We start from the raw sequence: 27,585 nt of genomic DNA, 5'->3' as shown, positions 1-27,585 counted from the left end.
TCATTTCAAAAATTTCAAAAATCATCAGGCACTTAGAAAGATAATCTAATCAATTGCAAATTTAAAAATTCAGCAATGAATTATCTAAAAGAGAATTTTATTTGACATCTTCTTAGCATATTCTAAACAAATTATAAATACTTATATTTTAAAAACGTACTAATTACTTTCTTTGATTTTAATGATCCGTTTGGTTGCTAGTCATACTTTGTCAATATGAGCCAACAAAAAATGTCACAATGTCTAAGTTAAGTTTATCAAATCCTTAGCCACTCCATACCATGACTAGATAATCTTGCCACAGATTGTCTAAAATTAGACGTAGCAAATTGTGATTAGTAATTTATTGGAAAGTAATCACTACTATATATGGCTACAACTAAACAAATGCTCTAAATAATTAATGTCAGGTATTTTGGAACATGTGTCGTCATCATCCATCTTATTATTTAACATATGTATAATTAATATTTATTTTATTACGATTTGATTTAGTTGACGTGTATTTTTTTTTACTTCTTACATTTCAAAATACAGTAGAAGAACTTTCAAGTCGTAATCTAGTGCACGAGTAATAACGTACATTTAGTCAGCCGCTCTGGTGTTTCTCTTTCTTTTTCACATCCGTCTCTATTCACTTGAACACCTCGTGAACAGTGGTCACAGCTACCATCAATATTTTTGCTTATATTTATGCTTATAAGTCAAAATTTAAATTTTTAAGTTTAAATTTTAAAGTACTCTACGGTTTCTTTTTACTAAAGCTTATTTTTAACATTAATATTTAGATCGTTAAGAAAACATATACTACCTCATCTGTTTCATAATTTAAGATGTTTGACTTTTTTATTATACCGTTTGACCATTTGTCTTATTTAAAAATTTAATACAAATATAAAAATGAAAGTTGTGTTTAAAGTTCTTTTGATAATAAAGTGATTCACAAACAAAATAAATGATATTTTTATAATTTTCTAAATAAGACAAATGATCAATCATTGTAAACAAAAATATCTTATATCTTATATTATAAAACGGAAAGGATATAATATTTTATTTATAAATTATTTTTTATTTACAGTATACCGCTTCACAATCAACCCCTAAATCTTCCTGCAACCGCTGTTGCAGACACGGCCACGTGGTGTGTCACGACGGGCAGCAACGTGCTCGCAAGAGAAACAACGAGTAGTTGCAGCAGCATCAAAACAGGAGACGGCCATACCCGGCATAGTGGCACACCCCCTATCCAGTCGGCTTAACGGCCAACGCCTCACCTGACGGGTTTGTCCCTTCTCATCTCTGCCACGCGCCTCTCTCGTCTCGCCCGCACCAGACGCATCTCACGCCGTCGATCTCCCAGCCCTGGGCCCTAACCAGGCCCACCTTTGGACCCACACGGCTCGGCCGCTAATTCACAACCGCCTCAAATAATTATTTCACTAACCCCTTCACTAATACCAATCTCAATACACAGTCTTATATATAGTTAATAAGAATGTAAACTAGATAATCGAGCTCTCGATGAGTTTTATGAGGATAAAACTTAAGACTGTAAACTAGTTAACCGAGCCAGATAAATTTCATCAACTCGCTTTCATCTTATAAAACTTTTTATTTAATGACTAACTTTACTGATGTTTGATATCTTATGAAACATGCATTGTATTGAAACTGGCCACACACTGCTTTTTAACTCCGTGAAAGCGAGACGGGGTTTTACCCGCGGCCGACCACGTCTTTTGACCACCAATCGCCTCCATGCAAAAGATGATAATTATCTCTCTACGTGTGCGGTAAAACGTCGCTGTCAAATATATGATATATTGATCTAAAAACCAGCACGTAGATAACTGATCCGCCACCCTGCTCGCGCCGTAACTACTAAAAAAATCGGGCATGATATTTAAATCCGAATTAATCTTTATTTTGTTGGTGGGTTTGACGTTGACATGACCTAATCACCTAATTACGCTTTTGTTGTTTCCGCTGGTTACTGGTAGTGTGTGTTGACCGCCGTAGGCCTGTAGGGCACGCAGATCTCTCGGAGCTTCATGGCACGGGACCTCGTTCGCATCCATCGAACGGGAAACAGAATCACTCGAAGGTTCGCCTGTTATACTACCGACTATGTGGGGCCGTTCTTTCCTCTCTTCCTCGGGTATAGGTCTAAATTCTCTCGTTTTTTCTTCCATACGCTTACTGAATGGTTAAATATTATATTTTTTAAAAATTTTCTATATAAAAGTTATTTTAAAAAACTTCTATTTTTAATTTTTAAAATTATTAATTAATTAATCATGTACTAACTAATTAACTTACGCATAGCTCGATTAGAAGGGGCTGGTACTTGAGTTTTATATAATGATGTGATATATAAGTGATGTCTATACCATTATATTATTTACCGTCTGCACTAAATATACGCTTATATAAAAAAGACAGTGGTGATGGATGGTTAGTCATTACATATCCACTCACCACCAACCCATATTTTTATAAGTAAAAAAATAAGTATAGAATCTATTATAAGTTAAGCACTCCACTAACTCTTAACATTTTTTAAAATAAAAAATTGTGTAGTTACTAGGTTTACATGTCAATACTGAATATACGTAATAGTCTGCAAACGATATATACATGAAATGGTGATAAAAATATATTAATGATAGTTTCTTTCAACTTATGGAAAATATCAAAATGCTCTTTTATTGTATTCACTTTTAGGTCATGTAGATCTTATCAAGATTTATGGACGTAGGAGTAAGCTTATCTGTGTCTCCTCCTACCCCGTCCTAACTATATATGTGAATTTGCACACTCTCCTACAATCTAGAGCCTCCGTCTTCCCCTACACTAGCGTTCCAACCCCTTCCTTGCTAGCACCCTTTCATGTGATTCTCCCTAAGTCGGTTACCGGTGGGTGCCCCTTCTAGGTTTTTTTTTGTCCGCAGCGGCTCCCCCACCACCGGATTTTACACTTGACTTCAACATCATATCATCGCCCCTCTCCATCACCACGGCTCCATTGGTGACACCGCTGTCACACTATTTATTCATGTCTATAGTCTATTGTGTGTTCCTCCGTTGTCCAGTCTAAACTTAGGGCACTTTGAATCACAGGAATAAAAAACGGAGGATTAGAAAAAACATAGAATATGTAACCGTAAAAATGAAGATTGCAAAACACAGGAATTTAACGAGAGATAAAGACTCAAACGATTTTTTTTTCCATGAGGTTCTACATCTTGTTAAATTTCCTCGAAAACTTCTATGAGAAGAGGCATTCCATAGGAATTTCATACGATTTCATATGGTTCTTTCCTTTGATTTAAATGGTTTTGTAGGAAAAATTCCTATAGGAATAAAATTCTCTAAAATTCCTGTGAATTTACTTTGAATCAAAGGAGGCATTATTGTTATAAGGGATCTATGTCTTTACCTCTCTAAAATAACTCGTAGGGCTAGAATGTTCCCGCTTTGACTAAAAAACTGACTCGTATCCAATCTAAATTTCTGGTACTAATCAAAGGGGAAAAAATATAATCATACGGCGCTTGTTAGGATTAGAAGGGAATGAATATGATGGCGTGAGCCCAGCGCGCTTTACACACCCCCCAAAAATAAACACAAACACACCCCTCCAAAATCAGAAAGCGGGACGAAGCCGCCCAAAAGGCACACGAAATGGGGGATCGAAACGGAAAATACCCAAACTGCCCCTACAGTGGCGGGCAATGGCACTGACACGGGCTGGCCCACCTCCCCCCTCGGCTCCCGCCTATTTAACAGGCTAAGCATCCGATCCTACTCACCACCGCAGCTCAGCTCGTCGGAGAAGAAGAGCCAGTGAGACGCCGATGGTTACGCGTGTGCTAGTGGCTGAGCACTAGCGGCGGCGGAGGCGACGGCAGCATCACCCACGGCGACACATGTTGAGTGAACAAACGGCGGCTAGTGGTAGCAGCAGCAGCAGCAGCAGCCGCGGCGCCGAAGGGGACATCGTCGTCAGCACCGGCCGGGAGATCGTCGTCAGCAGCGGCGGCGAGGAGAGGGAGAGGGAGAGGGAGAGGGAGGAGCGTCAGGAGGAGGTGGTGGTGGAGGAGGAGCCGGAGTTCAGGGACATCCACGCGCTGAGCCCGCCGCCGACGCCGACGCCGAGCCAGCCGTCGTCGTACCACCGACGGAGGAGGGAGTCGTGGGAGTCCGCGGCGGGGAGCAGGCACACGTCGATCCGCTCCGTCGGGAGCGAGACCGCCCCCAGTGAGCTCTTCCCTACTATGAGCAGGGAGTTCTCGGCCATGGTCGCCGCAGCAGCCAGTGCCAACGCCGCCGCCGCCGCCGCCTCCGCAGCCGCGAACGGCGGCGACTCCAGCCGCACCGTGGACGACGCGCTGGGGAGGATCGGGGAGGACGAGCTGGAGGAGACGAACCCGCTCGCCATCGTGCCGGACAGCAACCCCATCCCGTCGCCGCGCCGCGCCCAGCTCGCGCTCCCCGCCCCCGGGGACGCCGCTGCGGCGTCCGGCGGCGGCCACGGCGATGAGGTGTCGGTGGGGCAGGTGAAGAAGGAGGAGGTGGAGTCCAAGATCGCCGCGTGGCAGATCGCCGAGGTCGCCAAGGTCAACAACCGCTTCAAGCGCGAGGAGGTCGTCATCAATGGCTGGGAGGGCGACCAGGTCGAGAAGGCCAACGCCTGGCTCAAGAAGTACGAGGTAACAGCAATTAAAAACAATCACCTGATCGATCGATTCAATTCAGACTGGACGACGCCATTGATTTTCCACCAATCGAGCTACGCACGAAAGTTCTGATCGAATTAGGTGGGGGGAATTGGGGATTGATTGCAGAGGAAGCTGGAGGAGAAGAGGGCGAAGGCGATGGAGAAGGCGCAGAACGAGGTGGCGAAGGCGCGGCAGAAGGCGGAGGAGAAGCGGGCGTCGGCGGAGGCCAAGAGGGGCACCAAGGTGGCGCGCGTGCTGGAGCTCGCCAACTTCATGAGGGCCGTGGGCAGGGCGCCGTCCAAGCGCTCCTTCTTCTGAGCCCACCTCACCCTTGCTCCTCCTCCTCTTCTTCCTCCTCCTCCTCTCCCTGCTTTGCTCGCCGTCGCCGTCGTCGTCGCCGGCGGCGGCGGCTGATCGTTCACCGCTTCGCTTCACAGGGATCAGTGCTGTGATGGTTGCTGTGTGGAACTCTCGTTTTAGTGCTGTATCCACATGTATGATGTATTCGTCATCATCAAATTTCCATCTTTTTTTTTTCTCTTTTCTTTCTTTGTGTTTGATAAGGTATTGCAAATGGTTGAAGGGACAGACAGAGCAAGTATATAGCATAAGATGGATGGTGCTCTGCCCCAAGAGCTTATGGGAGGGGACAAGAGCTGCCTGTAATTTGTCTTTTTTTTTGGTCATCATCAAGGATTGTGTATGTCAATATGAACAAGATATGAAGCTACTACCGTTTTGTGTAAATTTTGCTGGCTCAGTTTCTGGATGGAGTGGCAGTGGCTTTCTTGATCTCCATTTGCCAATTGCTTCACCTCATTCTAAAGCCTTGTTTAGTTTGTAAAAAAAATTTGCAAAAACATCACGTCAAGTTTTTGACACACATTTAAAATATTAAATGTAGTCGAATTACAAAATAAATTTTAGATTCCGCCTAAAAACCGCAAGAGAGATCTTTTTTGAGTCTAATTAATCTATCACTAGCACATATTGGTTACTGTGGCACTTATGGCTAATCACATCCTAATTAGACTCAAAAGATTCGTCTCAAGATTTTTCCCATAATTATATAATTAGTCTTAATGTTCATGTATATTTAATGCTTTATTTAGGTGTCCAAAATATGATATTTTTAGAAAAAAATTTTGGAACTAAACAAGGCCTAATTCTACGTAGGTTTGAAGTTTCTCTGCTGTCCTGGCCAGCAGGGCCAGCACCTTTTCCTTCTTCTTTATGGCTTAACAACATTTTGACAAAAGTCTTGAATGTGCAGTGTAGTAGGGGATAGTACACGAGCATAGGGTTAACTTTCGGGTACATTGCTGAATCCTGCTGCCTTGATTTGGGCATGTGACCCACTGGTTTTGCTTCGAGTTTGAACATCAGAACGTGAGTTGTTCTTTCATATTGTCCTGCCCAATCTACTTAACAGTAAATAACAAATCGAGGACATCAGGACAAGATGACTTAATTGAGGGGGTTGCTTCAAATGTCACATTAACTCGCTCTCACACTAACAAGGTGAGACTTTGAGAGGAACTGCACTTATTAAACAACTAGATGAGATCCTCTGCGGCAGTGTATAGTATACGTCACTAACATATGGAACTAAAGTAAATGAGGTTTACATGGACACCTAGTGGATATGCATTATTGCAGGGGATATTAACCCATTAAACAACTGCTATCTCCATTCCCAAACAAAGTTATTTAGATCACCCATCATTATCTTAAAATATAGTTATTTTTCTATCTGTATCGTCATCTCAACTAATCATAATTATTCTCTATTTAACTTTTTCACCTACATTCTTTCTTCAATCAATCACAACATTCCTCGTTTCAATCATTTTCATATATTTTCTTAATATCTACGTCTACTTATAGAAATAATTATATTTTGAGATGAATGGAGTATTGTAACCCTAAAGTATATCTGAAGGTGCCCTTGCAGTCTAGTCGACGATTTGGATAGATCTAGGTGTTTCATCTCATTTTCTTTTTCACTTTCCAATAGAGAGCGTTCTTGAAAATATAACAATTTATGATTACAAATCTAAATAAGAGTGTTTATATTTTGGGTTGTTATTGGATCTGGAAACTTTTTTGTTGGTTAAAGTCAAGCTGAATTCATATTGCATTTCTGAATTGTGATAGACTAAGATATTTTTTAAGGAACAAATTAAGAGTGTGACAAAATTTATGCGCATGCTCGGTTTATAACCAAAATAAACCTTACTAATTTTCTGATAAAAATAAACCTTGACAAATTTTAATATGGTAAAGATGGGTTGGTGATGTTTACGTCAAGGCCTTGTCAGATTATGTGAGTTTTGAAGTCATCTTTAGGCTTTTTAAAGAAAAAAGGGCCAAGCAAACAGAAAATAATTTACGAATAAAATTTTTATATAGGTGTTCACAACGATCTAAAAGTCAAAGCTGTAAAAAATTTCAGTGAAAAACACTCAAAATTAACCTTAAATCTAAGGTTGAAAATTTAAATTTTAGGTTATAACCCAAAACAAAAAATGAGGGTTTAATAGGCTATACAATTACCAAATTTAGTGTAGAGCAGAAGCCAGATGGTCCCATATGCCTAGGGATTACCATGATGTGCTCTCCTCTGAGGGAAGCCATCTCTCAGTGTCTTCGGCCCTCGACACCAACCGCAAAGGCAGAGGTGGAGAACAAGCAACTTGGGGCAGAGGTAGAACAAACGTGACCGAGGGGATTATTTTTAGAGGAATTTAATCCATAAGAATAAAAAAAAAGAAAAATGAGTAATAGAAATATATCTCCGCATCAATCTATAAGAATATTTTAAAGAAATTTAAGTGATGCGATTTTTCCTATTTTCTCTATATGCAACTTGTAGTAAGTTCAGTTATCTTATTTCATAAGAACTATCTATACTTTATTTCTGGGAACCAAATAGCTTTCATAAGAGATAATTCTTAGAAATCCAGATACTTCGTTTTTCCTCCGAAGCGAAAAGCCCTAGCAGTCTTGAGTGCATAGCGTGGGAGGAACCATGACTAGAAGGATAGAAGCGCTCTCAATCAATTAAGGCCCCGAACCCGTTCGACAGGACAGCGTAAGTTAACTTTTACCCTGACACAGAAAACGTAGTAATAGATTAGTATATGATTAATTAATTATTAATTATTAAAAAATATAAAATAGATTAATGTGATTTTTAAAACAACTTTCCTATTGAAAATTTTTGCAAAAAATATGTCGTTTAGCAGTTTGTGAAGCGTACGCGTAGAAAACGAGAAAGACTTAGTCAACTTATGGCATGGACGAACGTGGCCTAAGTCGGTAAGATAACAAAAAATAAACATTACTAAGGTAAATATGTGGTGGTAACGTTTGGTTTAAGGCCATTATTAGATTTTTGATGTAGAGTATAAGGTTCAAAGTAACAGAATTTTGGCAGAGTTATTGAAATTATTTCTCTACTGTACGTTTGTTGCCATACCAAAATTTGATGACGCTACCCAAACATGCCCATAATTTTCCCATATGCCTACATTTTCTGTTTAGACTAAGACACAGTGAAAGCGCACTCAGACAAGTGATGGTGTGAGTGCAGTCCATTCCATAGTCCATATACGCACAAATCCTTGTGGGAAGAAAATCTCGCACAGTATCGTACTACTACCATGCAATAAGAAAGCGACCAGTCCTTAAGTTTGGATCCGACCATACCTGAAATTTTCTGTACGTGCCTTTTCAGTTGAGCCGCAAATGATACACGGCTGATTGTTTGACTTTTTATAGAAAAAAACTAAATAGTATATTTGTAAATAAAACTTTTATATATGTGTTCTTTGTGATCTAAAAGTCACAGCTGAAAAATAAAATACAATAAAAAACCTCAAAAATCAACTCTAAATTTAATATTAAAAATTTATTTTTTTTTATATACAGAAGCGGAAACGGAAACGGAAAGATAGGATGAATACCTGCGTTCCTTGAACTTGGACGCCACGGCGAAGAATGGCCGGCTGCAGTGTTAATGCTGTACCTTGTGGGACGACGATTTCACCTGGCCCATTGGTATGGAGGAATTAAGGATTATTAGCCCATGTGGTGCAGACCGCCGGGGCGCCAAGCAAGCTCACATGTGTACATTATGTAGCCCTGTTATTGTGTTTCATCACGTAACATGGCGTGTTCCAGAAACTGACCTGCTATAAGTTAGCGGTTGCATGATTAGAGAAAGAAGAAAGAAAGTTGCATGATTAGAGAAAGAAGAAAGAAAGATCCATGCAGTTAAGAAAGAAAGATCCATGCAGTTACTGTGGACCAGAAGTATCAGAGTGTAAACAGTTGCAGTAAATCAGGCAATCCAGTTCTATGGTGGTTAAAATAATATAACCTTATAGTCATACCTGGTTTCGAATGATGATGATTTCCGGTCAATCATCAACCACGTGAAAAGACGAAGTCACAAGATGGTAACTGTACAGAGTGGAAATCTGGTTTCTTTTCTTGTGATGCTCGTCACTACTCGCTCATTGCAAGGTTGAATCGCTAGCAGTGAAACTGTGAAAGTACAGGTGATAGGGGTACATAAAAGGCAGAAAAGAGGGGTTGACCAAAAAGGTACATTGTTTACTCACAGTATGTTTTATATGTACAGAAAACCGCATGGGCATGTAAGCAAACGTTGATACCTGTACAGGAAAAACCAACTAAAAAAAGTAGTGCAGCTGAGGCGTTTGAGTATGTTTTACTTATTTCTAACAAGTGGGAAATGTGAATTGAACCTATATAAGGCTGTCAGGATAGTCTCCACTGCCCTCTTCAGCTAATGTCCCTGAAGGTTTTGACTGATCATCTATACCTGCCTGATGCGTGTCGCTTAGGACCGAAGCATACGGCAGATCATCCATATCAAGCAGAGGCTCATCATCAAAGTTCTTGGAAGAAGCATATGCATCCGATGGTATTGGCAGATCAACCACATCAATTATAGGTTCATCAGTTGGAGGAGCCTCATCATCTGAAGACGAGAATGTACTGCACAACCGAGCTGAACCAAAGCCAACAGTGTTGTCAGTGTGCACCGCATCAATTTCCGCTTCTAAATCAGATAATTCAGCAAGCAAGACTTCAAGAGAAGGGCTGATCTTACTTGTTCCCTTTGCTACGAAGGCCATGCCTAAAACGTCACCCTTGTACTCGTAAAGCAAGTCATAGACCTTTTGCAGCTCTTCTCTTGCAGCTTGGTTTACAGAAGAATTACCTGTAAAAAGATCATCCACAAAATTTCTTCCAGTTGTGACACTACCTGAACTGACAGCTTCTCCAGCAGGCTGTTCACTAAACAACTCAGAGCTACTCAAATCAGACAAGTGCTCTACCTCTGATTTTGTAAAGCTAACATTAAAGCTTGCCTCCAAGCTGCTGCTCTCAGTCCATCTTTTCATTGTAAAGCTGTCATTGGACTCTCTAGGACAACAAGAATCCATCCCACCAGAAACAGAGAATTTATCACTGTCATCCTCATTAACCTCAAGAGCCTTCTGCACCAGCCGAAGTTGACTGCTAACAGATTCCACCGGTGTTCTCTTAAAGGTATGCATTTCAGAACCACCATTGCTAGAGAATGCCTCAGAAATCACATTCTTACTGGAGTTAAAGTTCCTTGCCACAAGAAAGTCTGCCAAGGACAAAGTAGATCTGTCATCATTGAACTGTGATCCATCATTAAAAGATCCCAAAACAGCAGGAGGCTGCGAAGGAGCAATGGTGTGCTCAGTGTTTGCAACAGATGGCGTCATGTCTGAATTAGAGCCATCATTCTTTTGATTTGCTTGGCTCCCAAAATCGTTAGATTCCTCAACTGTGTGATGCTGTGGAACACACAAGGGTCCTGTGCTTGCAACAAATGTAGTCATGTTCGAATTGAGATCATTATTCAGATCGTTTACCTCATCCCTCTCATCCAAGTTCGCCTCAGAAAGATAAATTTGTGGAACTGCATCTGCCTCCTGACAAGCGATGATGGAATTGACCTTATTTGCATCACTGCATGTACCAGAAAAGGAGCAGGTAGAGGAATCATTAGTATTTTCAGCAGTTGAACTACTGGCAGGGCAAGCAACAGATTGTGAAGATGTTTTTTTGGTTGAACTAAGAAGTGCCTCCAAGACTGATGCTAGAGCACCATCGACAGATACAGGAGTTTTGCTTTTGGAGTTATCACTTTCTCTTGGAGCATCATCAGATTTTGTATGACCATAATCATGATCACCAACTTCTGCATCTTTCTCTTCCTCCTCTTCGTCGTCTTCATCATTTGGGAATTCTGGAACCTTGACAATTAAACCTGGGGAAGTCTTTGGTTCTTTCTCAGAAGAGAGCGCAAAATCAACTGGTGAGGAAGACCTATCATGAAGCTTTTCACAAGCTAACTCGGATTCACAAACAAAATCAGGAGCCTTAACAAGAAGTCTTGGCACCATGCTCGGTCCTCCGCGTAAGGTAACTGGATTTTCATTGGACTTATCATAACTAAACGATTCTTCTAAAGAAAATTCTGGTGCTCTGACAACCAGACCTGGCTGCCTGTTCGTTGCAGATGCAGAATTTTCAGCCTTACCATCATTATCTGTTTTATCCCGTGGGTTAGTTGTATCAGATAAACCATCTGGGGATGAAATTCTTGCAGAAGAAGCCCGTAAAGACTGAATATCCACAGAGAATGCATCAAACTGATGTTCCAATCGCTGAAGCCTTGACTCGATACTACTGAGAGGCCTCATCACACCATCATCAAACTTGGAGCAGTATGATTCCATCTTTTCCAGCTTAGAGAGCAGAGTGTCCAGCTTTCCCTCGATGCGACTGTAAGGATTTGGATTTTCATCCGTGAGAGGAGTAACAGGTTGATCTATATTTGACACACTCTGGTTCCTCACCAATGGAACTTGTGTGTTTTCTGTTGTTTGCACAGGCAATGGTGACCTGGAATCCTGTAACTGGGACTCATAATGGTTGCCTTTTCCATTAGTTATCGTACCACTATCTGTAGCTGTTTGTTTGCTTTCCATCCCTGCTGACTTGAAATTTAGATTTGTGCCACATGGTGCTGCTTGTCTCACTACGTTTTCATTCACTTCCATTGCACAATCTTGGGAAAGTTGAGTCCTTGAGGCATCAGAAAAATATTTGTCATCCCTATTCTGGTTCCTTGATTTGGACATTTGCATGAGGCTAGGGACAAGCATAGCCAACAAAGAACTACCTCCCAAGTTTCCAGTGCGTGTTTCTGGTTCATCATTGACAGCCTCAATAGGATCAGCAAATATGTAGATCTCCTCAATGTGTACTGATGTTTTTGACTGAAGTGAAAGCAGGCGGACAGTTAGAGATACACATGGGCTTGCATCAGTTATCTCGGCGGTTGCTTCATAGTGTGCCTGCATTTAACATAGTAAAACAAAGTTACAAAAACATATAAGAACCTAGTATCACATAGGAACACTCCCAGCAGAAGTTTATTGTTAAGTATTAAACAATTCTCCATCATACAAATGAAAAATAAAGCTTTACCAGAGTGGTTTCCTGTGTGGCTCCAATCGCATTAGGTTCTTGAGATTTAGATCTGTTCTTTTCCACATGTAACTCTGGGATTTTGACTTCAACCCAGCTATCTTCATCAATACTACTGCTTACACTTTTGCTTTCGTGTTCATGCTTTTCACTGGTTGACACATCACTACTCCACTGGGTCATACTTTCTTCAGCAGAGGGCAGTGGCTCTTTAACTGCAAGTCCACAACGGACAGTGCATAGATAATCCTTACAACTATCCTTGGGGTCAGTTGTATAGTATATTTCATAAATCCGAGCTGTGCTTCGCACATACACCCTGTGTATCTCATACTTTCCCCTGAAATGAACTGATAAACAGCTGTGATTTAGATACATGCATGGTGAAATGGAAAATAACTTAAATTTTGATTATGATAGGTACTATGCAACACATGGCATGCGACAGACTGTTGGACACTGAACTGAAATTCATAGAGTGAAATGAAAATGGACTTACAATTTGGCCATGATGTGCTCAGAATACAATGTAAAGCTTTCAAATTTCAATGGAACATCATCAGTTCTTTCATTTCAAGAAAGAATTGCTAATAGATTGATGAGGATGACAAAATTAAAGTGCAGATACTTTCCTAGTATTAGCAAAACTACAATTTCAGCAAGGTCCTGATTGATTTAGATTATTAAGTGGAGTATTGCTGTGGATCATCTACTTGATTATTAAACGCCTTTTTTGAAGCATGCAGCAAATGATCCATTTCAATAATCTGATGAATCAGTTGAAAAGAAAAAAAATACAGTGCTAAGAGCTTTCAGTGGAAATACCACAAGAACCTTATTTTCCAAAAAATAAATACCACTAGTTCAATACACGATGACAACAGTCAAACAGAAATCAATAGATTGAATTCCTAATATCAGGTAACTCCAAGTTCTGCAAATCAAAAGTACCAAAGCAATCAAGCAAATACATCATGGGAAGTTCGGTGTCTTACAATGTATGCAGTGCACCACCTGCGCTATGAGGCTAGGCATATAGGCTTACCACTTACCAAAAAAATCGAATCTAAAGCTGTAAAAATTTAGCCAGATACTTAACCAATCGGTATCGTGATATAATTAGTTGTTAATTGTCAGTGTTATGAGCATGGAAGCAAACAAGATTAAGAGTATCATACAACCAATATCCAGTAGACGGCAGCAAATGAATCCGTTATATCACATACTAAGATTGTAAACAAGTTTATGCACTTGCAATATTTGTCATGAAGTATTAATCGAACCTCAAAACAGTTATTAAGTTCCCCAGGTTCTCTCAAACCTCCTCTAAAATCAATATCTCCAATCCATGGACTTTATGCATTGAATTTTTTTATAGTTATTTTGAATTATTCGTGCACTCTCGAACGGCGATGGCCACTTCGGTTGGCTCCCCAGACTACCAGGGTTCATCAGAACATAAGCTAGATACCACGACACGGAAATTCAGAAACAGCGCGTGCATCTCATCCGATCGGCGACGCGGACCAACGCGATCCGCGGTAAACCTCGCAAAATTCCGACAAGACCAGAGCTATGCCCCCAAGTCAAAAACGATGACTCACCAGTGACCTCGCAGGGAGGAGGAGCGTCTCCGTCTCCACCGGGGGCCGGGCCCTTGAGTACTACGGCGGAGGGGACGCCCTCCGCGTCGTCGGCCGACGTCTCGAACGAGACGGCGTCCTCCACGGCCGCGCCGCCAGCCGGGGCCCACGTGGCGGACGCCGTCCACGGCCGCCCATGCTCGCCTCCCGATCCCGACGCCTCCATCGTGGAAGACCGTGCAGCCGGCGGCGGTGCCGTGCTGGTCGGCGTTCGCCGCTCGCTTCCGGATTCCGTCGAATGCTCTCGCCGCACACGAATCTGGTGGGGGAGAAGAGAACTCGAGATCCCATCGTGTGGGCCTCTACTCCAAATGCTAACACTGGGCCCGGTTTGGGCCTGATCACACTAAGCCCATCAAGTTAATGGGCCCAATAGGCCTAAATCAAGCCCAGTTACCGCGCTCAAAAATCTTTCGATACGTTATCCACACCACAGCGGCGAGGATGCAGCTCCGCCTCGTCCTGTTTCCGGCGATCGCCGTCGGGGGAGGGAGCTCGAGATTCCTTGCAGACACTCCAATCCCACTGCGCGCGGGCAGGGGGAGGCTGTGCTCCGACGTGGTCGCCTTCTCGTCGTCGGAGAAGGGGTCGGAGGCGGAGCGCGAGCCGCGGGCTGAGGAGTCGCTGCGGCGGCTGGCGGAGCTGGACTCGCAGCTGGAGGGGCTCTCCGAGCCCCGGAAACGGCCTCAGGCGCCGCCCCTTCCTCCGGGTACGTAACCTCTGGCCCTTGGGCTTTTTGCCTCATGGCAGCACGTTGCTTGCCAGTTTCCACGCGCCCTGTGTCTGCTCTCTGTTTCTGCAAGCCATCAGCGATTCAAGATCTCGTCACGGTGACAATAATTGATGTCAACTGAAAAAAGTTATCTGTAAACATTGCTTATTGATTAAGATTGTAGTCTTTTAGATGTTGACCATAGTGATGCTGATCCTATAGTGACCTAGATATTTAGAGATGGAATATATCATTAGATGAGATGGATCGGCCATTCAGATTGTATTCTTTCCCACAGACTATTCTTAGTTTTTTCTTCTTAATTTTTACACACACGTTTTCCAAACGGTGAAACAGCGTATGTTTTGAAAAAAAAAATTAGAATTTCATCATCTTAGAATTATTTTTTTAACATTTTTTCGTGGGGACGGCTTGAACTGCCGACCAAGGTTTTATTAAGATTTTTAACATCAAAATGATGTCACAAAAATCATAAAATCTTTCGTCTACAAATAACACAAACTTACAACCAAACTGTTAATTGGGACCTCTGTGCATTATACAACGTACTATACTCACTCATGATTTTGTGAATCATCAAAAGCTTTAATAGGTCGGCAGGACAGATCCCGCAGCAACAAATATAAATATTTTGTAAGTGTTTGGTGGAGATGGATCAGTCCTTCTCTGTACTGAAACTACTCAATTAATGAAACCTCTGACATTATGCAAGTATGCAAAGTTTATAGGAGCCCCGTCCATGATTTGGACAAATGCTTCAGTATGTAGTACAACATTACATATTGTCATTTATGAAGAACTTAAGGACAACAGCAATAGTTCTGTGCGGATGAAGCCATCCAAAAGTGGTAGACAGAGCTTTAAAACAAAGTAATAGTGGATTAATGGTTGCATCTTGAATCTCTATTGCTTTGGAAACTCATCCAGTTATCTTTAGGAGGGCTATCACATTGCATCACGGTACTGTTCAGTTGTTATTAACATCACAATGAGATGTATTACCTCTATTTCACATTGTTATGAGATGTTCTGGCTCTCTAGATTCATATGGATACTAATGAATCTGAACACATATATAAAAATGTACTTATTAATCCATGGATGAATCTAGTTAGAGTCAAACATCTTATAATACAAAACAGACGGATTATCTAACTGTGCTTTGCTTGAAACAGACCCTTACATGGACCGAGATGTGATAACAGGGCGGGGATCAGCTGACGAACTTCCTGAATTTTCTCCAACGTATGTAGCATTCTCAACACTTGCACTTGTTATCCTCACGATATTCACCAACGTCATGTTCAATCTTTACATCAAACCTTCCGTGGACGGTGTCGATCAGCCTGTGAGAATTGAAAGAGTGCCTATGGTTAATCCAGCAGACCAGTTCAAGTAGCTTGTAGACTAGGCAGATAAAATTTGTTATAGCAACAAGTGATGTGATATGCTAGTAAAATAAATGGGTGATGATTCATGTGTATCCAAACATATCTTCCTTTTGTATTTAGCACCCATACGTTCTAAATGAATCATTTTGTTGGCTCTGAGAATTCAATGATGTTAGGACGTTTTGCACATGCCTCTATGGTCTCTTGACGCTCTATCCTGGAAGGTTGTGGCCGTATGGGACTTGCAGGCATATCCAGTTTCTGTCTGTCTAGCTTTTAGCAGAAAGGGTGAAATTTTCTCCCTTTTTTTTCATCATAATACGTTTTGGTCAGAGACTTGGGCATCTTGGTGATCAACCACACGGCACACGTTGGCAATCCTGGACCACACGGCAGATGTACAGATGCATATTAGGAAGATGGTGATAAGATCGGCTGTAAATGCACTCTCCTTTTCCTCTCTGAAGAACCACACTGGCCAGGAATTCTGAAGTGCACTGTATGCAGTAAACATCCTGGACGCCATTAAACGCCGGCATGAATGTGCTGTCGACAATGGCCGTGTGATAGAGGATCTGCTTTGGGTAGTAGCGGTCCAGAGCTCTGCACATCTTCTACTGTGTCGCTACTGGTGTACTGATTTTGCTTTTTCAGCTTTCGCTTTTATTTTTGTCTCCTGGCTTTGGATTATCTCGTTCAGATTTGCAAAGCTATCCTCTTTTCTTTAGCTTTCGTTTTCCTTTATGCAGGATCCTGAGTTGCTTTCCTATCGAAGATATAGTACATCTTGGTTTATCCTCTGTTTCATCTGAGTGATAAACAATGCGTCCTCTGATTAAAAACATGTGCTACACGCACAGGTCGATCGAGCTTTGACCCGACGTCAACACCCCCCCGCCCATGTATTTCCCGTCTTAAGTTGGTCTTTTTATGCTAGACCATTAATTCCCCGTTGCTTATTCTGTTTGCCTGTGGATCAAATCCCGTTCTTTAGCTCCATCCCCATGATGAATTCTTTAAGAGGAATCGCGCAAAGAAGAGATTAGTTTAATCTGAGCGAAGAACATGCGTCCAGCCTTTCCTCCCCTCGATGCGTGCAGAGTTGCAGTCCAACAACCAAACACCTCATGTGCAGTAGCCATCTCCTATAGCCATGCCGAATCGAGCGTAGGTTTTTAGTGGCAGCGTCGTGTATTGTATATCGTCTTCTCATCGGAACGCTGGCACGCACACGGCGCGATGGGTCGATGGGTGAGAAGGAGAGCGCGCGATCATTTCGCATTTCGCCGAGATGGGAACGTCACTTCGGGCGTGTTTCGCAGATCTTGGGCAACGTCCACGTCTCCCCTCCCCCCTCCCATTCAATCCCGCCCCAAGAACCGCACCGCCGCGCGCGGCATGTGCGTCTCCCCAGATCCGCGCATCCCATCCGCGCGGGCCAGGCCAACCGGACAAGTGTCCCTCCCTCCCTCCCTACCTCCGCGCGCGCTCTCTCGTCGTCGGTAGCCGGCATTCTGCCGGTGCCGGCGCGACCCACGCGCGGAGAAGGGCGGCCGCGGCGCCGTCGCGGTCGCGGATGCATGATGCAGTTTGGTCGTGACAAGGGGGGCTAGTGGCTTCGTGCCGTTCCTTGTGCCGGTTTGGAAAGCTTCTTTCGGCCGTAGTTTTTTTTAAAAACCGTTTCTGTCAGAAACTGTTTTAAATAGTCGACAGCGTTATAGGTTTTAAAAAATAAAATAAGAATCTAGAAGCTGGAGAAGCTGTGTTTAGAAGTTTTTTCAGTTCTTAGAAGCTATACTAAGCAGTTGTTTCTCAGAATCTAAACCTCCCGGACCAGACTTTTTGTTTCGGTTGAAACCGGCTTGTAAAATGTAGCCATGATTTATATAAAAAATATAAAAAAGGATTGGTATATTTTTTAAGTAATTGTCATGTGATTTTTTTAAAAGAATATCTTATTTAATAGTTTTAGAAAACATACACATAAAAAAGAAATAAGAATATAGTTCGGGAGGAAGATATGAAAGGGCGTGCGTAGGTGGGATCTGGCCGGGGAGGTGATCATCGCGTTTGGGGGCCTCTGGGTGCAAAGAACGAATCGTCCTGCGTGGAATAATTTTATTTTTAGAAATGACACTAATATATTTACTATTAGGTTCATATGTCATAGATATATAAGGGTCCACGTGTTATAGACAATAAATGATAAATATATTACGTGTCATTTTTAAGAGTGACAACAAATTAAATGCCCCGCCCTGCACGGCTTGGCTGGCATCTGGTATTCTGACCTGGTAGGGTCATGGTCGGATCGCTCGCTCGCTAGGGCCGGCACGGTGCAGTCGTGCAGAGGACTACGAAGGGGGGGAGTGTATTCACTATTTCACTGTTGTTGCCTGTGGAGCGGCGTCCAGTGTACTATTAACTGCTGGCAGCTATAGCTATTTGTGATTTTTGTTTTCCCTTCTTGTTGCAGGCACGTGATGGGTGTGCCCCCAAGTGCTGCCAGCTAGTTGCGAGTTGTCATTTTTTGTCATCTGATGAATGAACAGCGGTAGTTTTGAAGAATTACCGCGAGCTGTCGTACTCTCACGCCCATGGTGCAACTGTTTTCACTCGATCTGATCCGATCTATACGTTGACAAAGAAAGGTATAAATGATGTCCAAGAGGAAACCGATCCACCCTGAAAAGCATACCAGCTGCTAGCTGGCCGATCGTACAATAATATCTCTGTTAAGAAAAGCTTCTGCTGGTGACTGTAGTAGTAGAGAGTATTTGTCGTGTGATGAAGTACTACCAGTACTAGTATAATTCAAAAGGATACCACCACCCATAGGCTGATTATAATTCCCCGTTGTTAAAAAAGCTGCAACCGGAGACTACACCTAATACAACAATTTTCAGTCAACACGTGAGAGATCTTGAGACGAACACCATGGCGCATCAAAAAGCAAACCAGCGAAGCATAAGCCACCGCTTTGGCAGCCAGCAATCGCATGAAGAGGAGGTAAGTTCCAGCCCAAGCTCGCTGAAACCTCAGTATATTAAACAATCATCAAGTGTGTTACGTCGGCAGGCAACTTGGCGCAGGCACAATCGCATCGCCTCGCCTCGGTTTCGCGATCCAACCAAAACCCCTGCCTTTTTGCGTAAAGAAATCGCACAAACGGCGGTGTTATCTGGTCTGGTTGTCGCACGCTCGCTGGTGATCAAACTGGTAACTTGTGTGCCCGATGCGAGCAGAGGGTGAGCTGAGCTCTGAGCACAGCAGCGCCCTGCAGCGTGCATCTCCAGTTCGGCCGATGCATGTGGGTGCGTAGCTGGATGCCCAGGCCGGCCGTAGCGCAGAGCACAGAGCAAAAGCGTCGATGGCTTCGCACGAAGATTTGAAAGACACACGAATGTGAAAACCCAAGAGATGTGCAGGACGTGCTACAAACGCAGGAGATCAACACAAGTTTGTACAACTTGTTTACGGGAGCCATTCCTTTGTTCTAAAGCGTCATAATGAGATTCCAGTCCTCCGAAAACATGCAGGTTTTTATCGTTTGATGCAAGGGAGGTTTGGTTAGACGCAAAGCTGCATGCGTGCGGCCCGGGCAGCCAGCCCAGAAAGCCGAAAGAAACCTTTTTATTTCCTCTCTTTTTTCCGCTCGCCGCCCAAGCCTCCACATGCGCTCTCGTGGCGGCCTGAACCCTGTCGGACCACGTCCATGCCGCATTATTTTGCCACCCCCACATGGCCGCCTCTCGCTCGCCTGAACTGAAGACGTGATACGGGGCGAGCCGAGCCGAGCAACTTTTGGCTCTGTGCGCTCTTCAGCGTGACAGCGCGTACGTCTTTGGTTCGGGGAATCGGAGAGACGACAGGGACGTCGTCCGTCGCGTGGGACGGACGGGTGCAGTGGGCGCGGGGCTACGCGAGTACGTGGCGCGGCGACGATGGCTCACGCTGCTGCTGATCCTGATCGTTTTTCACGGGCTGACGGGAGCGATGGACCTGGTCAGCTTTGCATTCATTCATGCACTGATGCACCACCACCGCTTGCATGCGACGTCTCCTTGATTGTCTCCGTGGGGCTCTGCAGCCTGCTCTTTATCATCCCTGCCACTGCGAGACGATAATGCAATGCATATGAGCATATGTCTAACAAAATCAAACAGTAGAACATGCATTTCGCCCCCATTTTCTTCTCTGAAACAATTAGTGGGGGGGAGATATGCATTATATGCGTTTCAATCACAAGGCTGCAATTTGCAAAGCTGCGCATAATTGTTTCATGTGGATTTAAAAGTAAGTCCCTGATTGCTAGTAGTATCATGAATGTTTGACTTGCACAAAAAACGAGCTGTCGTCCCGTTCATTTGAGTCTTTGCCGATCATAACCGAGACAAGCGTATCCAGAACAGGTGGTAGCTTTAGCTACGCGACGCCCCCCCGGCGTCTTGAGCTTCTGGGAGATCGGCGCGCACATGTCCGCGAGTTAATACGATTGCGTGCCGTGCCGGACGGCCGGCCGGCCGGCGCAGAGGCGCGCACCCAGCAATGTGGGCGCCGGCCGGAGCACGGGAGCCGGCGAGTTCCCACCCACATGCTGATACTAATCATGCGAGCACCAATCGCGCGCCGAACCCACGCCGATGCTTCCCGGTTACCTCCCATCTCACGATCTGTGCGTGCGCGTGTGTGGGTTTGGCATGTTGCGGTGTCAGGGATCGACTCGTTTTTACTATGGAGTGTACTCATCATTCACCGCGAATCCTTCTCGTCTTCGCTCGTACCACACATCGCTGGCCGTCTCGGTGTCCGAGGCCCCCGGCATGTCCCGGTTCGATGAGAATTTTTTTTATTTTCTAAACCTTTTAAATAAATAATTTTATTACTAAATCTTTGAAAAAAATATTTTCACCGTATGAACCTTTTAACCACGCCATTAACATTACATTGTCTTGTCACGTCACCAATACTTGCACGATCAAAAGGTTTATTTTTAAAAAAAAATTGCTCGATGGTTTAGTAATAAAATTACTTGATAAAAATGTTTATTTAATAAAAAAATTCTTCATGGGTGGTAAAAAACGAGACGAGGGGGAGAGAAAAAAAATGGAAGAAAAATGAATCGTTTATCCCATCATGCATGGACAGTTGCACACTGATTCAGACGCCTCCACGCGCTGCTCTTTTTATACCACCCCGAGAGCTCGTCACTCCCGCACTCACACTCACACACACTCCAGTCCAGCCAGCTCCAGCACACACACGAGCTAGCTAGAGCTGTAGAGTACAATGGCGTCGACGGCCTCGGTCATGCTCGCCGTCTTGCTGCTGGTGGCAGTGGCTGCGCCGGCGAGGGCGACGCGGTGCCCGCCGGGCGACAAGCAGGCGCTGCTGAGGGTGAAGCAGTCGCTGGGCAACCCGGCGACGCTGTCGACGTGGTCCCCGGCGTCGACGGACTGCTGCGAGTGGGACCACGTACGGTGCGACGAGGCCGGGCGCGTGAACAACGTCTTCATCGACGGCGCCTCCGACGTGCGGGGCCAGATCCCGTCCGCCGTGGCCGGGCTGACGGCGCTCATGTCGCTGTCGCTGTTCCGCCTCCCGGGGCTCTCCGGCCCCATCCCGGCCTGCCTCACCGCGCTGTCCAACCTCCAGTTCCTCACCATCTCCCACACCAACGTCTCCGGCGTCATCCCGGACTCGCTGGCGCGGATCCGCAGCCTCGACTCCGTCGACCTCTCCAACAACCGCCTCACCGGCCCCATCCCCAACTCCTTCTCCGACCTCCCCAACCTCCGGTCGCTCGACCTCCGCCGCAACCAGCTGACGGGCCCCATCCCGGCGGGTCTCGTGCAGGGGCAGTTCCGGTCGCTGATCCTCTCCTACAACCAGCTCACGGGCCCGATCCCGCGCGACGACGCGCAGGACGAGATCAACACCGTCGACCTCTCCCACAACGACCTCACCGGCGACGCCTCCTTCCTCTTCGCCGCCAGCCGGCCCATCGGCAAGGTGGACCTCTCCTGGAACAACCTCGACTTCGACCTCAGCAAGCTCGTCTTCCCGCCGGAGCTCACCTACCTGGACCTCAGCCACAACCGCATCAGGGGCACCGTCCCCAGGTCGCTCGCCGCGCTCTCCACGCTGCAGACGCTGGACCTCAGCTACAACCGCCTCTGCGGCCCGCTCCCGAGGCTGCACGGCGTCATCCGCCACGGCTGCAGGCCGTACGAGCACAACCAGTGCGCCGGCGGCGCGCCCCTCGGCGAGTGCCACCGGTTGTGAGCGCCCACCGGCGCTCGCATCCATCCATCCACCCCATCGCCGGCGAGCGCGCGCCTGCCACGGTGAGCTGGGTGCGTGACGGGTTATACGTTGTTTGGGGGGTGCTTTTCGCGTACGTACTACGACAGTGCAGCTTAGCTGCAGGTGCAGGGGTACTGGAGGGTTTTACGTACGTGAGTACGTAGTACGTACTAGTAACCAGGTAGAGTGGGTGCACGCGTGGTCGACTCGACTCTCCTTAAGCTTTGTACGGAACGAGGGAGGTGTGTGCGCGCGTGTGCGTGCAGCGTGCGTCCGTGCGTGCGTACGTACGTGTACCGTTTCTGGAGTACGACGATGATGATGCAGTGTGTGTTTTGTGCATGTACGTTATGGATCGGCGTAATGTATCATCGAAATGATAAAAGTGTTTGATAATTTGCCTTTCGTTCTTGAGCTTGGTTGTGACACGTGAAAGGTGTTTTAGATACATACTGAGATGCTGGAAAGCCTGGATGGCTGGTGGCTGCTCGTACTCGCTTGTGCTATCTCAGTACACCGGCAGCCTCGCTGTTGCTTAGCCTGTTAACTAAAATTTAAATAATTAATCTTAAATTTAAAGTTGATTTAATTTTTTTAAATTTATTTTTCAATCTTTATTTTTAGATCATTAAAAAGGTGTATATAAAACTTTTATTTATACATTATTTTTTTTGTAAAATCCTGCTTTGTCCTTTTCCAATACAAAAATCCAAAGACGAGGGCCAAAGTTTTTTTTTTCGTTTTTTTGGTACACCTTGTACCGGACCTACTGGTAAAAAGTGGTAAGATACCCCAGGCTTGTTACTCTCCACGTGATGTCTGAGATAAGGGAAGGGTCGATTATTTGGTTTTTTTTACGAACGAAACCAAACGATATATTTATAAATAAAAATAATTTATAAATAAATTTTTTATATACATATTCTTACCAATCTGATATATTTATAAATAAAAATAATTTATAAATAAATTTTTTATATACATATTCTTACCAATCTAAAAAAGTTTGTGCTGGAAAATAAACTTCGGTGAAAAAATAATCTCAAAATTAACTTTAAATATAATTTTGAAAATTTAAATTTTAGCATATATGCATAAACATGAGTGAAAAGATGTAACATTAGGGTTGTTCTGTCCTGTCTACGTCGATGGGCCGGAAATTTGGGCTTACTAAGTCTAATTGAGGCCTGATTAAGGCAGCTTGAAATGCGTTACGGTCCTGGGATACATACTCTCGTAAATAACGTCCTCTGAAATAAAAAGAAGACGAGTGGCAATTCCTGGCCTCGCTTAAAACACCTCATGGACATTGGGGACGGGACAACGAACAATCGTAAGAAGCACAAACCGGTGGATGAAGCATTTCACTTGTTGGTTTCAGATTACCCGAGTGCATTTCAACTGTTCAGAGATGCGCATCCGTGTGACTGAGCTGCTACCCACAGGCCGCAAACGGTACGACCGTACGAGCAGCATAAGTGCTACCGGGCGGGCCGGGCCTACCGCCCTGCGAGCGACGCTGCCGGCGTTCGCACCATCGATGATCCACCGGTTGGTACCTTTGGAGGTACAAACTTGTCGGACGATCCGCGCACCATATTCAAGTCAAGTGTAGCATACCGTAGGGGAACTCATCAAGTGTGAATAAAAAACCAAACCACACGTGATGATCTTTTCTCTCCTGCTTCTCCGTTTATACTGTAAGATAAGATTTTTTAGTTTTTTTTCTAAATTTATTTGTTCATTAATTTATATATTATGTGTATATATGTAGAGTCTCTAGACTCATTATTATTCTTATAAATTTCGATAGAGCTATAAAGTTTTATATTGTGGAAAAAAAGATATATACTAATGTTTTTCACTTCTATTAGGCGCCTCCTACAATTGGAAAGGCCTAATAACAACACTGCATAGTTCACGTCGAGATCTGTAACGAATGGCATTGTCGACGCCTCGACGGAAGGAGCGGCCAGGAGCAAGAGGGCAAACAAAACAACTTCGTAGCAATCGTTCATTTCTCGTGCTGGCCTAGCCATACGCTAAGCCACCAAATATATAAATTTTTATTTTATTTTTTTCTATTAAAAATCTTAAAAGATAGATTTTTGTTTCAAAATATTGTAAATCTAGCATCCCAAGGCTCAGGTAGTGGGCACAAAATATAAAACGGCCACTAGCTGAACGCGAAAATTTGACGTGTCAAACGTTTACTGGAGTAAAGGTAATGGCTGTTGGACAGAGAGTAGCATATTTACAGACGCCCCCTTGACACCCTATAGTTGTGCATTTTACCCCTAAGAGGGGTTGCCCGTAAATACACAAAGCTAGACGAAAGGGGGTGGGTTCTGGCTAATTTGTAGGCACCCCCTGTCACCTAGTAGGGGGGCATTTAAGCCCGAGCAAGGGGGGCCTGCAAAATCACTCGAGAGACTAAAAGCCATGATTCGAGTGTCCTTCGCTAAAACGGTGATAAATTTCTTATATGGACTCAAAATCGGTAAAATTTACATTCATGGACATCAACAGAAAAGTTACATCTGTTTATCCCCCACTTCGTCGGGTTTGGCGAAATACCGCTTACAAGACTTGAGTATTTCAGGCAAGAAGCTTCGAAAACCCGTTTGATAAAAATTTGAAAAATTATATGGGTCACATAATTCGTCCGTTTAAGCCTAGATTTTTCATGGTTGGTTCTTGTGTGCTCCTAGATGAATAGAAAATATCAATAAAATAAATTTAAAAAGTGCTTTCTCTGTCCTCTCCACTAAATAGAGAAAAGCCCGCCAACCATCTTCCTAGTTGTTATGCATGGAGCCCCTTACTTGGCCTTAAAATGCCAAACTATAGGAAAGTAAGGGGGCCACTTGTAAAATGGACACACCCTCCACCTGCCGTCATAGCAATTTTGCAGATGCCCTCTTGCGAGGAGATAAAACATCCAGTAGCTGCGCGACAAGATGGGGCAAAAGTGACACTCTCTCCAATGGCCGTCCCTTTCTCTCCTCTCCTTGTTTGCCATATAGGATACCACATCCAGTCAGTGAGCATTTTATATTTCACGCCCACTAACTGGCCATTGAGAGGTTAAATTTGCTATTTTGAAAAGATTTAATAAAAAAATAAAAAAAATTCCAAACCAGGCATGGCCTGCGTCCCCAACTCTGCATCTTGCCCGCCCGGCCGCTTTCTGTCCGAGTCTGCGAGCTTAGCTACCAGCACACTCCCAGCCCACTACCACAAGGTTCACCAGAAAAGCAAGCCATCTGGCCCATACCCACAGTTCAGTAGTTGTCTATCTGCCCCCATCTTGGACTAGTTTGTTGCTCGCCAATTCGCTATGATGAAATGAAAGTAGGATAGGAAACGAATACAACATCATGCTTATACTGCCTCTAGTTTAACAATTCTTATAGTTTCGGACAATGACATGGTCTTCCAAATAAATTTTTGACTGTGATTTTCTATTAAAACATATAAAAATATGTTTATTTATTTTTTATTAAAGTACTATTTATGACTCGTATATACGTGTTATCTTAGTGTTTTTAACTAAATATTTTAAAAATTAATGATAGTAAAAGATTTAAAGGTTAATCACACACTTATTCAAAACAACAAAATAATAGAAATGGGGAGAGTATTTTGAAATGAAGAGAGCAGACGGTTGGGATAAAATGAGGTGGGAGAGGAAATGGCTAGGATTTAAAGTTACTCATTGATGGATGTGAGAGCGCATTTACATCTTCCGAACGACCCCGGTAGACAAGTAGAGACTCGTTAGTGTTTACCATACCAATGATAACTGCGTGGCCTCATCGATTTGTTTATAATCAGGTCATGTTTTATTCCACTTAAAATTATTATAACGTAGGTTATTAGAAATAATCTGAAATAAACACATAGTATATTATTGTAATAATTTATAGTAGTCCAAAGCTCATATTCTTGTAATTTAATAAGCTCCATTAGCGGTGTTTTTTAAATTATTGGATGGTAGAAGAGTAAAGTCCCACCACTTTTGGAGTCTGGGGTACCTCAAAGTAGGTATCCACCTTATCATCCATTAGCTAGGGTATGCAATCGGTTTTTATCACCCTCATATTTTCGCTTCTGCTTATACTTATAAATCAAAATTTAAATTTTCAACCATAAATTTAAAGTTTATTTTAGAGATTTTTCGCTGTAGTTTATTTTCTAGCCTTGAGTTTTAAATCATTAAGAATATGTTATATAAAATTTTTATTTATAATTACTTTTTGTTTGCAAGTATGCCATACGACCACCCCTATATTGGTTTGTTCGGTAGGTTTACTCGGTTTAATCATAGTTTGATTATTGGAAAATACCAACCGAAGAACTTCTCGCAAAAATAAAAAACCAAGGGAAAAGGAAGCGAGGTAGATCGGTACGTTGGCTCGGTTTTCAGTTTACCGCACCTCTGAATGTTGCATCGATGCCGAATTGCTAGCCGCTCCACCATTGGCGTTGGCCCATAGGAACTCTGATCTGTAATACTCGTGCGTTTGGATATGGAATAAGTTCATAAGAGATCCCTCAACTTAACATCGAGTCTATCTAAGGTCCCTTAACCATAAAACCAGAAATGTGTATCCCTAAACTTGTGTAAACCGTTAAAAAAGATTCTTCGACAGTATTGACTCAATTTTAGTCCGGTTTTGCTGAGTGGCATGTGGTGGGTCCCATCTGTCAGATTTTTCTCAATACTTTTTTTCTTTCTTCTTTTTCTACCGGTCTCTCCTCTCTCTCATCTTCCACTCTTCTCTCTCAGGCTGGGGCGCGAGCGGTGGCAGGCCAGTGGCCAGCATGGGCTGGAGGGGGGGAGCTCGGCGGCGGCGGCGCAGCGGCTGGCGGCTGGCGAGGTTAGGTGCGAGCGGCTTGCGGCGCCTGGGGCACGGACAGTGACGGCAGTTTGCAATGCTGGGGTGAGTGGCTGGTGAGGTTAAGGGTGGCGGCCGGGCGGCTAGCGGTAGCTGGGGCGCGGTCCGCGCGGAACTACGCGGGGGCGGCGGTGGTGCTAGCGGTGACAGCGTGCGGCGAGCCACGCTGGCTGGAGGGCGGAGCGCGGGCGGCCGGCGGACGCGGGATAGCGGTGGCCCATGCAGGCTAGAGGGCGGTTTGGGGCATCCGACGCGGGATTACGGGCGCGGATGGCGGGAGGAGTTAAGTGCCGACCACGAGAAGCATGACCTCTGGTGCTG

The 27,585-nt window shown here is 44.1% G+C and overlaps 4 protein-coding genes across 4 annotated transcripts; 3 read left to right on the top strand and 1 right to left on the bottom strand.

Moving 5' to 3' along the window:
- The first annotated feature begins 3,797 nt into the window (after positions 1-3,797).
- Positions 3,798-5,471, top strand: LOC102699522 (remorin 4.1). The gene is made up of 2 exons (XM_040525665.1): positions 3,798-4,715; positions 4,851-5,471. The coding sequence occupies exons 1-2, from the start codon at positions 3,933-3,935 to the stop codon at positions 5,040-5,042; spliced, it is 975 nt and encodes a 324-aa protein (XP_040381599.1). The 5' UTR covers positions 3,798-3,932; the 3' UTR covers positions 5,043-5,471.
- A 3,859-nt stretch (positions 5,472-9,330) lies between these two features.
- LOC102723071 lies at positions 9,331-14,178 on the bottom strand. The gene is made up of 3 exons (XM_006658646.3): positions 13,895-14,178; positions 12,291-12,640; positions 9,331-12,157 (listed from the first exon to the last, which is right to left on the bottom strand). Exons 1-3 carry the CDS (start codon positions 14,097-14,099, stop codon positions 9,500-9,502), a joined length of 3,213 nt encoding a protein of 1,070 aa, XP_006658709.2. The 5' UTR covers positions 14,100-14,178; the 3' UTR covers positions 9,331-9,499.
- Positions 14,179-14,362: 184 nt separating this feature from the next.
- On the top strand, positions 14,363-16,246 carry LOC102708909. Its single transcript, XM_006657798.3, has 2 exons — positions 14,363-14,642; positions 15,842-16,246. Exons 1-2 carry the CDS (start codon positions 14,378-14,380, stop codon positions 16,063-16,065), a joined length of 489 nt encoding a protein of 162 aa, XP_006657861.1. The 5' UTR covers positions 14,363-14,377; the 3' UTR covers positions 16,066-16,246.
- A 5,032-nt stretch (positions 16,247-21,278) lies between these two features.
- LOC102708631 (polygalacturonase inhibitor 1) lies at positions 21,279-22,768 on the top strand. The gene has a single exon (XM_006657797.3). It carries the CDS (start codon positions 21,347-21,349, stop codon positions 22,340-22,342), a length of 996 nt encoding a protein of 331 aa, XP_006657860.1. The 5' UTR covers positions 21,279-21,346; the 3' UTR covers positions 22,343-22,768.
- Positions 22,769-27,585: the final 4,817 nt, after the last annotated feature.

Source organism: Oryza brachyantha, chromosome 7 (assembly GCF_000231095.2).
Source record: "Oryza brachyantha chromosome 7, ObraRS2, whole genome shotgun sequence".
Taxonomy (NCBI): domain Eukaryota; kingdom Viridiplantae; phylum Streptophyta; class Magnoliopsida; order Poales; family Poaceae; genus Oryza; species Oryza brachyantha.
This window is presented reverse-complemented; position numbering and strand designations above follow the sequence as displayed.